This window comes from Xiphophorus couchianus, chromosome 9, assembly GCF_001444195.1.
Source record: "Xiphophorus couchianus chromosome 9, X_couchianus-1.0, whole genome shotgun sequence".
In the NCBI taxonomy this organism is placed as follows: domain Eukaryota; kingdom Metazoa; phylum Chordata; class Actinopteri; order Cyprinodontiformes; family Poeciliidae; genus Xiphophorus; species Xiphophorus couchianus.
Window position 1 is genome coordinate 17,011,673 of NC_040236.1, and position 13,108 is coordinate 17,024,780.

At 39.9% G+C, this 13,108-nt stretch overlaps 1 protein-coding gene across 11 annotated transcripts in view; it reads left to right on the forward strand.

The window, feature by feature from the left end:
* celf5a (cugbp, Elav-like family member 5a) overlaps nucleotides 1-13,108 on the forward strand; it is a 242,550-nt gene that overhangs the window by 129,317 nt on the left and 100,125 nt on the right. For all 11 annotated transcript variants that reach the window (XM_028028423.1, XM_028028416.1, XM_028028417.1 and 8 more), the window contains exon 3: nucleotides 793-841. In XM_028028423.1, the coding sequence (XP_027884224.1) occupies nucleotides 793-841 (49 nt within the window). The remainder of the gene's footprint in view (nucleotides 1-792; nucleotides 842-13,108) is intronic.

Consider the following 13,108-nt stretch of genomic DNA (forward strand, 5'->3'; position numbering starts at 1 on the left):
GGGTATTGGTCTTTCTTGGGCTTTACATTTCTGCGTATGATGTTGAATTTTAAGTACAAATTTTGCTAACATATTCACAAGACTTTGATGACGTTGTCAAAAAACAAGACCACCTTGTAAGTACAAACATAATCGGAAAGTATAATTTAAAAATCTTCTACCGACAAAAGAAAGACAGGTTGGAAGGATAGCTCATCATTTATCATTTTACATTTTCCTCCAAACAAACGGGACCCAACAAGTATAGAGAAAGTGTTTGGCTTGAGCAGAAATAATGAGAAAAGAAAGAGGTAATATTGGGGAAGGAGATGAGCGTGACACAAAGGCTGTGATGACACAGGCATCTAATCCAGGCAATGCCATTCTTATCAGGGTCCAGTGGATTAGAGTGAGCCTCCTAACCAGAGAATTCTTCCCAGCCAGACACTCTCCACAGCCCAAGGGCCTGGATCAATAGGCCCGCATTGATCTCTCTCCTCCTGTGGCTGGATTCACTTTTATTAGGACTGTCTTGGCCTCTTTCTCTTAGACACACATGTATCCCTTGCAGCTGCTGAGAAAAACCTCAGAATGGACAGATGTAGCCTCCACACACGCACACACACCTTCTGTATAGAAGACAGAAGGGGCCAGGCTGTTTTTGTTAAACTGAATTGCAGTAATGAAGGATGCTAGTGTGTTAGTTTCCACCCTCTGCCAAGAAGTTTTGATCTGTTTCGAGAGAACCCTGACTTTCTTAGCTTGTAGCAAAGACGCTAACCTTTCTGTTGCTTTGTCTTTTGTCTACTCCAGATGACCCGCCCCATCCAGGTGAAACCGGCAGACAGCGAGAGCCGTGGAGGTAGTTGTCTTCTTTTCTTCATCATTTTTCGTCTCCCTCTTTTTCTCTCCATCCTATTTAAGCGGAATAATTTCTCTCTTCCCTTTCTGACCTCATCTGTTCCGCTGCTCTGTATGCAATATTTCCCTCAACCAGTACAGTTTTTTTTGTCCCAAACCTTTTTATCCCTCATGCTGTTCATAAATGCTAGCAACTCAATCCTGAACGACAAATCAAACTGTGTCTGCATGTACACTAAACAGATTATGTGACATCAAACACAAGCAGATTTGATGGCATCTCTATTCCAATCTATATTTGTCATCTTTCTTTGTTTGTTTGTTTCTGGTTCAAATCCTTTTGAATTGAGAATTAATCTCCTGTAGTCTTGTTCAGCTTCCCGCTTTTATGCCTGTAATTGATTAGAGAATAGGTTATTGAGGAGATGTGGGGCTGTGATTGGCTCCCCCGACTGCCCATGTCTCTCCCGCGCTCTCTTCCTTCAAATGCATTTTTGTTTAAGTGTAAATGAGATTGTGATTAGTCTCTCGCCTAAAATCATTTCCACAACAGGGCCTTGTTAAAGCCCACCCTACTTGATTTGTGAGGATACAGTATAGACACAGAGAAAATGGAGTAGCAACATTTAAAGCTTGCCAAACAATCAATAAATTTGCAAAGCGCTTGCCAACATCCTCATTACTTGGCCTTAATTCTGTTGTCTTTGATCTCTCCTGTTTTTGGAGGCTTTCGTTTACTCGCTGCCTATCTGCATATATGTTAATGTTCTGAGCAGCTGTCCTTCATGTCAGTGGCAGAGACAATGAACCTCACTGTTATTTTTTATTTTTTGTGTGTGTGTGTGTAAACATCTCATGTGTCTCTGAGCAAACAAAGCAAGTGGCTTTTTTTGTTCTTATTTAAAGGAGGAGTACTGTTTCCAGTCCATCTCATCCCAGTGCAAATTATAATTTTGGAAGTGGGAAAACAGAAAAAAGAAAATGCAGAAATGATGCCAAATGCATACAGCTGCTGTGCTGCACTTCTGAGGTTTTACCTAAAAACCTCTGCCTGTTTTGGGTGAATTAGGATGGCTGGCCATTTGGCTGTCGGTCAGATGCACACAATCTTCAAAGGACAGCAAACCCCCCCGGGATGAATGGAGGAAAGGCCAGTGAAAGATCACTGTCAGTGCCCTGAGCTTTCTTTCTTTCTCTCCTTTCCGTTCCTCTTTCTTTCTCTTCCCGCTCTCCTGGTAGCCATTCATTTGGAGCTTTAGAAGAGTAGTGAGACGAGCAAAAGGGGTCTCGTGCTGTCAAGATTGATGTCCCCTATAGGTCCATTGATTTTGCCATTGTGGTGCTGTGTGTCCACATTAACAATGACACTCAGCTGTCTCTTTACTTGCTTGAGAGTGGCCAGTTTTAGGGCTCCCAGGGCATGGTGGTCAGTATGGGGTCCCTTACTGGCCCCAGCAGCTGGTACTGCACCAAGGAACAAATGAGTGTCCAAGCAAACCTGAGAGTTACACATCATTCTAAATGAACAGGTCAGAGTGGTGCCAAGGGGGCGATCAAACATAGGCATGACTTTAACAGGTTGGGAGGTGGAGATAAAAGGGTGATGTACAGAGTGCGCAAGGGGAGATTGATTTATTTGCACTGATCAGAATTTGGTGGCCAGTTTCCAATCTGATCTTAAACCTGCTGACCCACCAGCTTTAGCAAATTCTAATTTCTCTTTGAGAACTAAAAATCTGTGTAGATCTATGAATAATTTACTAAAAATTGAAAAGGAGAAAATGATTATGAAGTTGGTTAGTGCAATTAGCAGTAGTATAACAGTAGTCTCCCTATATTTATATATTTATTTTCAGAAAATTGTCATTTATACACTGACTCTAAGATCAAGAAAGCTGCCAATACTTCCAAATTTAACATGTAGCATAACAGGTGCATAGAAGTTGCGAGGATATACCAGAGCCCATTCAGGCTCCCTGATATCCTCTGAAGTCTCGCTCTCTCTCACTCTCTTGCAGCCTGCATGAACTGAAGGCAGATCTTGACATGCCACAATGAAAATTGTTCTCAGTGTCTACTTCTGATTTCAATTTTAAACACCTCCCTGATAACAGCTGACAGTATGCCCTCTTCATTAGGTGTTACTGTGACCAGTAAGCACTTAAACGGTCCGTTTTACCAAAAATAAAAAATACAAATTATGTTGGTGCATCTCTAAATTGTCACTTTAAATCTCCAGTTCTCATTTTGCTTCTAAACGGCAGGCCTGACTTCCCTTCATAGTCATTGGCAAACATAATTTAGCTTGTCTGTCTTCAGCTGCTTTTGTAGCTTGAAGCAGATGATTGTTATGTTGATGCTTCTCCACTGTCTACTTTTACAAGCTATAGCTGCTCATCTGCTGTAATTCTTATGTTAGTGATTAATTATTGCAATATTTTCCCGTCTAAACTGCCCAGATTACTTTTTTTTTGGTTTTTTGATACTCATTCAGCTGCCAGTGGCAGAATCTAAACCAATAACTGCAGGACTAAAGCTCAGCATGGCGCACAGGAGCTGGGAGAGCGAATGCAGAAAGATATTAATTAGCCTCTCAGTACAGCAGAGGGAAAGACACCGGGGACACACACAGTCTGGCCTATTCTCTCAGGGGCCACACTGCTAGTCCGATAGGGGGCATATATTCCTGAGCGAACGCTGTCACAGCTAAACACATAGTCAGACTAATTAGTCCCTTAATCTCATTATGGCGAAGGCAGTTCAGATCACCTGTGCCAGTCTGCTGTCCATTAGGGATGGACCTGTTACTGGGATTTTATGCCTGCTAGACCTTCATTTCTCCTGGAGGAACTCTCGAATGTTATTAAAACCAGACAGGGCCAGGCGGGATCGGGATATTGCCGGATGTAGTCACCGTGGAAACATAAATCTGTCCAGTCATCAAATTGGAGGACAGCAGAGCATATTCTTCATACTTCTTATGTATAAAAAAAACAAAAAACATGCGACTCCTAGATATGTTATCAATATGTGGAAAATAGGAAAACTATGACAGCGCATCTAAAGAATCAACATGGGGAACTAATCTTTTCTGTTGGAATTAATGGGAAATATACATGGTAGAGTAAATCTATCCAAACACTCCGGCAGCCCTTGCTGCAACCTAACAAAGACACACTGTGAAATGAATATTAATGGCCAATCACCTACCTAATCTAGCAGAACAGCAGCCGTTACACATTGAGCCACCAGCATGGCGAGCGTCTCCGTCACCAATGACGTGAGCCTTTCTGGGATGCTTCTGTTGGGCAGAAATTTAAAGAGACACAGCGAGGAGGCAGCAGGGACCTGTCTTTCTCATTTTCTGTTCACAGGTCCTCTGATATGATATAGATTGATTTTCCATCACACATGGCACTGATGACTGGCACTGACAGCAGCTGATAGTTCATTTTTGAAGCGCCATTCACCACCTCCTTAGAGAGCCTGGCGTCTTTACAGAGGATGAATCAGATTTAACCACTCTGATTTCATCCTGAACCTGCTACCAAAACCCACACATCCCTCAGCAGTTCACCATTACTACCTGCCTCCTTTTGTTTCCTTTTTATAGATTGATCTTGTATTTTTATCATATTTTCTCAGTTCATGACCTATCCTGCTGACAGGCTAAATGGTTTTCTTGAGCATTTGCTTTTTTCTCTGTGTTTCTTGGCTTTGCTCATTTTCCAGCTTAACCCATTGTTAGGGTTTTTTTTTTTTTTTTTTAGCTTAGAGATTGTTCAGAAGGCAGAAACAAGAGCAGACTAGCTGTCAGCTGGGGCTCTGTTGGTGCTGCAGCAGGCCTGCCTGGCACAGCGAGAGCTGCAACCCACTGAGGAGGCCTGGATTAGAAACAGGCTCTGGCATTTTCAAGGCAGGCCTGCCGCCCACGCACACACACCCACACAGAGAGGACAAACAGACAAACACATACAGTACATTTGGCTCTGACACACACATGCACACGCATTTGCCTTCTCCCTCATTCAAACACACCCAGTGGGAAGTTTGATGTACACGAGAACGGGAACACAAAAGAACATGTTTGCTACAGGTTATATGGTACCACACTTATTGAAACCCCTGGTAAAGACATGTAAAAAGGGAAAAGTCTTACAATCAATTTGTCTTTTGTTGCAATTGCATATTCTCAAACTGAAAACTTTGGACTAATCCAAATAGCGTATAACTGACTGCATTATAATAATTGAATACATTTATTCAATAGGGGTGACATCCCATGCTTGGAAATAATTAAGAGAAATCTTAGATCCATCCAGCAATCAAACAAACAAACAATCAATCAATAAGCCATCTCCTTCCTCTCTCTAATCTCTCTAGATCATCCAGATCTCTTGTTGATCACTTGTACCTGCGTTCACTTTAGCTCACATCACAAGTTTTCTACTTGATTTTTGCTCAGACTGAGATAACAGAAGAGGGTTGATTTTGAGCTTGTTGAACCATTTCTGTTGATCTGGGCAATTGATTTGGACCGTTTCCCCTCTGAGAGGCTCAGTGATGACCAATTTCCAGTTATCCATAAGAGTCCACCATAGCTTGGTTATTATGATTTACTTCCTGGTATTCAAAAAAGTCTTTGATGTGTTGCATACCAATATTAAGTACTATGGAAGAAAAGCACATTGGGGAAAAATATATCCATCCATCCATCTATACATACATATTGTACTTAATAGCACTCAACAGAAAACTACTCTGTGCGTTGCATATGTGTATGTCTTAGCCTATGTGTGTGAGTGGTCAGCTGCAGGGGAATCTGTTGTAGAATCCAACTGCAGGTGGAAGAAAAAACCCTCTGAATCTCTCCTTGCCACTCCTGACACTGAAGGAGGTGCTCAGGCCTGTGCAACTTTACAACTGTATGTTTGGTTAATTTGTCGATCTAAATGCACTTTAGAAATAATGAAGAGTGTGAGAGTCTTTTAGTTTTTTTTTATTGTTGTTGATAGTATGTCGACTTGTTCAGGTTATACAAATGTCTGCTGGAGACAGGCACACCCAAACCCCCATCGACACAGCAAGGGTAAGCGGGAACAGTAAACAGATGGATATTAGTGGTATCAGTAATTATAAAAGTTATAAATCACTTACTAAACGTTGTACTGATGTATTTTTCAGTGAGATTATACTACTGCAATAAATTGAGTATTGATTATAGAGGTTTTTACACATTTATAATAGGTGTCCCAATAAATATGGCTGGCACTCTACTGTACTTTTCCATAAACTGGATTCGCATTTACTCACTGGATTGATTTTCTTTTCTTTTTTTTTCTTTACCAGACTTGTGTTCAGAACTGTCGGCCTATCAGCACTGTTTTGTTGGATCGTACGTCTGAGTGTAGCAAATAAACAGGCAGATTGTCTCCACATCGGAGATGTGATGAAACAAAGAAGAGGAGATCCTCAGCAAGAGATGAAAGTGTGAAATTGAGAGAACAGAGCTTCAGCTGTTGTTACTGGTGTTTGTTAAGGTTTTGATAACAAGCTTATCTTTTGAAAACACAAAGCATAGCCTATGTATTAAACATCGGCAGTGTGCTTCTGTTTTTTCTTCTCTAAAAAGCTTTTTTTGTCAGAGCAGCTCGATAATGACCCAAGCAGGAAGGCCTGTAAGCTCTACTGATCCCCTTTAGAGAAGTCAGGACTAATAAAATGAGAGAGTTAGAGTGAGGGGGGATGAGCAGAGGAACGGAGAATGGCAAGAGTAAAGAGGTGAGGGAAGGGAATTTATCTGGAGGAGATGGAGAGAGAAAGAACAAGTGCAAAATAAACAAAGAAAAGTATGGACAAACCAGTGAGAGGGATGGGGTGTATATCTTTTCTCTTTGGAGAGAAGAGAACTATAGATTACTGACCACAATGTGCTTGGCTGGGCATAAATGAAGAGATCTTGAAATAGTAGGGAGCATGTTCAGAGGTGGTGGGGATCAGGGTGAACTAATCCAATGCTAAGGCCAGCTCAGGGTTCCACATTCAGAGCTCGTGTGCCTTGTCCAAATCCCCTACAGTTTAGCTCTTACACAAACAATACAGATAGTCTTTGCTTGCCAAGAGTTCAGACAGCTAACTGCACAGAACCGGCCTGGGGTGTTCAGGTCACTCTGCCTGCAAACATTTACCCTCACATCAGCATGAAGTAGCATCTTTTAAAGAGGAGGGGTGAGGGGAATTAGGTTTTATGGATGAGAGACACGGAGTAAGAGATGATGAAATAATTTCTTTAGGGATACGCTTTGCTCCTCTGGGTCAAATTGTGCTGAGCATGTAGCAGTTTTGCAGAGTCAGTGGAACAAGTAGATCACAACATTTCAGTAATATGCAGGGTAGGTGGAGATCAATTAGCCTTATCTAACAAACGACTAATGATAATACCAACACCAAACATGCTGACAAGGCAAAGAACAAGAAGAGACCCAGACTAATGATGTAATGAGTTTAGCTAGATGGAAAATGCATAATCTCTACAAACATGGCGTCTAAAAATCTTTTTTTTTTTTGCTACAAGCAAAAACGCTACAGCAACTTCTGTGCTATAATCAGAATATGAGCTGACACGAAGAAAACAAAATCTTAAATCCAATACTCCATTTCATTGTCAAATCTGTAAAACATCACAGGCTTAACAGATTCTGCTGCTACTTTTTTTTTAATCACTATAGGTTGTATTCTCCCAAAGTTTGATAAGTTCAAACATATATGGTAACATGAGTGGTTTCTCTTATTTGATCAAATACTTTAGATATTGTCTGTATTACTTGTGTGTGTTTTAATAGAAGTTGGACAACTTTGACTTAAGATTCAGCCTCGTATTAGATGTCAATAAACACAACCATCTGTAGCCGGAACTTCAGCAACATGTTTTCTAGAAGATTGCACTCTGTTTACGTGAACAATGAGAGTGTATAATGAATTTATTTCTATCAAGATGCAGAAGTGGCACTGATTTATTCTATAAATAAAGGTTTTCTGAATCCTTCTAGTTTTGTTTAGTATACCTAAAGTTACTCCAAGATCCCTTAGCAGCATCCAGTTTGTTGATTAGCCTAAAACAAAATCCTTCAACCATCTTTTCTACCTGCTTTGTGGTTGCAGGATTATGAAGAGGGCCTTTGCCTTTAGTCAATGGCTGAAAGGCTGGGTACACCATGGACAGATTCATCGCAGGGCAACATGCAGTCATACATGCACACAGTCACACCTCAGGGCAATTTAGATCAGCTAATTAAACTAAAATGCAGATTTTTGAACTGTGGGAGGAAGTACCTGGAGAAACTCACGTGGAGCAACACAAAAAAAAGTTCCGGCTCGGATCTAAATTCAGCCATAAATCCACAGACATAAAATCACCAACTTCTCCAAGGAAGCACTTACTGTATTGTTTGGCTGGTAAGTTATTGTAAGTTATTTCCCCTCTCTACTCGCCTATAAATATACATGCACATATTCAGCTAAACACACATTTGTCTTGAATAGCATTTAAAGAAGCACACATGTGCGCACGCACGCACACCCTTTTCCCGCTCCGTCCCCTTCACTCGTCGCAGTGGTCTCGTGGCGTAGGCGGATCAGCAAAGGTTATTGTTGAACACAGAAAGGAAAGGTCAGAAATCATGTTTAGTTTTCCTGGGGCTGCGAGGTAATTCCAGCCAGCAGATTGTGTTCAGACAAGCAAGCAGGCAGGGCAGGCCAGTGGTGGAGATCATGCAGAAGGAAGCGAGGCAGGGATGGGGACAAGGTTATCCAGTCAGCCGCTGCCTCTCAGCCCCTTCGCTGTCACCCTTAATAACACCCTCTCCCTTATCACTGCAACAATCACCTTGAGAAACAAACTTGTCTTGTTTGAGAGAGGGATGGAGATGGGGAAGAAGTGGCCTTTTGTATGTATCTCCTATGCCACTCTCATAGTAACTACAACTCTGAGGGGGAACGACTGACTGCAGATCAGTTTAGTGTTTGGTTTTATATGTGATTCATGCTACCTTTTTTCTCTCTGTCTCTTTGGTTTTTCTTATTGACTCTTAGTATTAATTAAAATCATATGAGCACAGTTGATTGGGGGTTTATCATGAATGATGATTTTAGGCATGGAAAAAAAAAACATACAAAGAGTTAGTGGTAAAAAGAAATGGAATCCAACTGATGACATGAGGTTATAGTTGAAGAAGTTTGTGAGATTCTTTCTGTGAAGGTTTTGCATGAACCAGCCAGAGAGACGTTGAAGAAAATTCAAAATATAATCTTAATTTATTAACAAAAAAAATCCAAAAATGATAAATTGGGCCCAAACTGAAGTCAACATAACAAAGTACAACTCAGGTGGTAACAGAACAAACTCAAGCACAAACTGACCTAACAAACAACACATGAGGGGAACTTAAATAGTGGCTGATCAGACCATTAACACACACTAGGGGGTAAATAAACACACAAAAACCTAACAAATATTAGTCAGAATATTACTAAATCTATAAATGAAATAAATATCAGAATTTAACTAACTTTCCAAAAGAAGAAACATTAAATAAATGGTAAAATTAAACTAAAGACAAAATTTCCCCCTCCCCTGGTGAACAAATGGAATGGTCTGCTAAGGACGTTTGACACCCATATATGGACACCGATCAGCTGGAGCTCATCTGTATTATTTTCAGCCACAGGTCCAGAGGAAACTGGTAACTCAAAAGAAAGAAATTAATTTGTTATATTTAACAAAATATACAAAGAACTGACACATAAAGTTAACTAAATGGGTGCACAACAAATAGTTAACTAAACAGTCAGACTAATGAAAACAAATTTAAAGATAAAAATCTAAACTACTCACTAATCAATATATAAAGTAATATTAAGGGAAACAGAAAACCATTACCAATAGTGTCTGCGTGTGACAGTCGGGACAGCTGTCACACTTTCATATCCATCCAGAAAAAAAAAAGACATTAAGGCAGTGAAGATGGTTGCTGGAGACCTTGTGGGAATAATTAAGCCAATCATAGAGAGACATGCTAACGTTATTCAGTATTTAGAAATAACCAGGAAGAAATTCTTACACACACTTGTGTGAACTCTCCTCTGAACTGTGTTGATATGTATCTGGGTCATTATACCAGATAGGTATTTAAATAATAATAATTTGTTATTTTGTTAACATTTTTGTGAGTAGAAGTTTCCTTTCTTTAAGGTCAGTTGGGATTACCAAAAATATTTTTATTTCTTTAATATCAGTCTAATGATAAAGAAAATTTTCAAGGGAAGTTTACACATATTTTGTTAGTATATTTTGAAATTGCCTTTAAACTGTGTGTTTTGGGTCAGACATTTTAGTTAACCTCGGCAACCGTAGGATCATTGTTATTGGGAAGACCCATTTGAGACGACACATTAAATTTCTTGATAATGTCTTGAGATGTTGCTTCAATATGTCTGCATAGTGTTCTTTCCATTTGACATCCATTTTGTAGAGTGCACCAGTCTCTCTTGCAACAAAACACCCACCTATCATGCTACAACCTTTATACTTCACAGTTTGTCTCAGACTTGCAATCTTCCTCTTTGTGCATCAATGGCTGAATACCGTTGGACTCCTTAGGTCTTTAAATGTTGCTCAATAATGCAAAAAAGTATTGTTGCAATAATTTTATGTTATTGATTCATGCCTTTTCTCCTCTGCACAGATTATTTTATTTGACAAACTCATTTATGTGATGTGAATATGGTCCCACAGCTTTAGCAGAAAAGGCCAAGCTCATACCTTAAGCTGATAAGCTATAGCGAGGTTTGTGTGTGGGGGTGTGTGTGTGTGCAAGTTATGCACACTCTCGTCAGACTCGACACTCTGTGATTACAGTGGAGCTGAAGGGGCCAGGCGAGGGCTCTGATTGGAAGACAGATTCTTTGCAACCTTTGCCAAATCACTGCAATCACCCGTTTGCTTCTTCTTTTTGCTTTAATGACACCACTTCAAGAGGAACGGGGCTCATCAAGCAACCCACACACAAGCTTGGGCACACACACTCTCTCCGACTCGCACACAGCGAGGTCAGGCTTGGCAGATCGGGCGAGGCACCACAGGGCTCTGAACAGGGAGAGAAGGTCCACCAGCAGATGGGAGGAGATTAACACAAACTGAAGCACATGTACACACGAAAATGTGCATACACTCACATAAATATAACACTCGTCAATAATCGGTAAAATCTTCGATGTCCACTTCAGCTTGAATTAGAGTAGGATATAATTACACTGTTTATTGAGTTACTGTAAGGTACAACATTGTAATAACTTTTTCTGCTAAGATAACAAGACACACCTCTGGGACATTGGTAATTTCTTTGCCAAAATTTCAGAGCTTGCTCCCGACTCTCTGTCTGGTCTCTCCCCAGTACTGAATTGTGTGTCCCAGTTTTGCTCCACAAAGCCCCCTGTAGACAGAAAACGCCCTATTTATGTTCAATAACAGGGCGAAGACTAGAAGTAGCTTCAGTGAATAGTGAATAAAACCTGACCAGAGAAAAGCAAAGCCAAAATAAATGACTAGACCTCTAGATGTCACACAAAAATAAAGTAAATATGCAGTTTTTATAGTTAAAGGTGCATTCATTAGAGCTTTCTATATCCATTAAAAATTACACAAAAGGAGTCATTAATGATTTTCAATCTATGTGTGTATTTCAGTGTTTTTGAAAACATATTGGACAGTCTGATATTATAAATGTACATTTAAATTGTCTAACGAGAAAGAGTGAGCTGACATCCTTCTCCTCTAATTTGGCAAATATTTGGCCATTAAAAAATAAATAAAAAATGTGCAGGGATGTACAGTGTGAAAAATGTCACATTTATGATGAAAAAAACTGTTTGTGCATCGACCATGTATGGTTCTGATGTAGAACATGTCAAACAATGTTGTGACTAAAGTCTACAGTGGTTCTGTCGGTTTCAGAACAGAAACGTTTGGTGACTGAGAGCTGAATTATTTGAAATTTAGATTTGTTTCTGTGACACAACCTTACTCAACAAGTCTGCATTTCTATGCATGACATCAGGCTGCATGACATCTCAGCATACTTTGCCACCACACCTGAGCAGATTGTGCTGCAGAGGTGGAAATGAAGCAGAATAAGCAACAGTTTGAATTATTATCAATAATATTAATGCGTCACACCCGCAGTGGTTAATCTTTTAGTAAGCTTTAATTTAGAACATCATATTCTCCAAAAAGCAAGTTATGTGATGCTAAATGCATTTGGAAATTGGAATATAGCTTTGCTATGTTTCTTCGGGAAGAATGCTGTCTTCTTCTTCTTCGAGCGGCCCTTCAGTTTATGTTATTACAAACAGGACTGAGGATAATGACCCTTTCACCAGTTTCGGCCAGCCTTTTCATAAGATCTTTTACTTTTGATCTGTTGCGGTCAGAATCAATGAAGCTAGATCGGTCAGCTCTGGAGTGCAAAGGAGCAGTTGCATAGGAAAAGTATACCAATATCTCACTTCCATTTAAATAAAACATTAACTTCAAAATTTGAATTTTTTTTATATAGACACTTAAATGCCTATCAAATTGTGGTAATGCAGTGTTTTTTAATAACTATGTTATATAAGTATAAAGTAAACTCAGCAGATGGAAGTTATAAAAACACAAGAACAAAATTTCTTATAAAATTATTACGATTTGAAAAACTTTGTGTTCTTTTCTGATTAAGGAGACGTGAGTCAGCTGATTCAACTCCGGATATTTTATTAGGAACATCAAAGTAGGTGGTCCAGATTGAAGCAATAACCAGTCCCAGGGTGGAAAAAGGCAGTTATAGCATTCACATCTTTCTTGTTTACTTTAATGACGTCAAACAAAGTAAAACATAGCGTTTCAGTTCCATATTTATTCCCCGCTTTAAAGACATACAGTACTTCTCTGATACATAGCATGGTATGGCATGCATGGTGGATGTTCTAAACAGATTTCCCGTAGATGCACATATTGTCTGGGCACTTTTATGAACAATATGCTCTTGGGGAATCATCTTCTCTGCTGGTATGTGTGTGGGTACCGAGTCTGATAATCTGGCCAGTTATCAGCTACTCTGTAGTTATCAGCTACTCTGACAGACAGCTACCAGCTGACTGTCCCAGCTGGATGCATCTACCTAAACTACCGAGTCACAGATAATTGTCCAAGTATTCCTGTTCTCTTAAACCC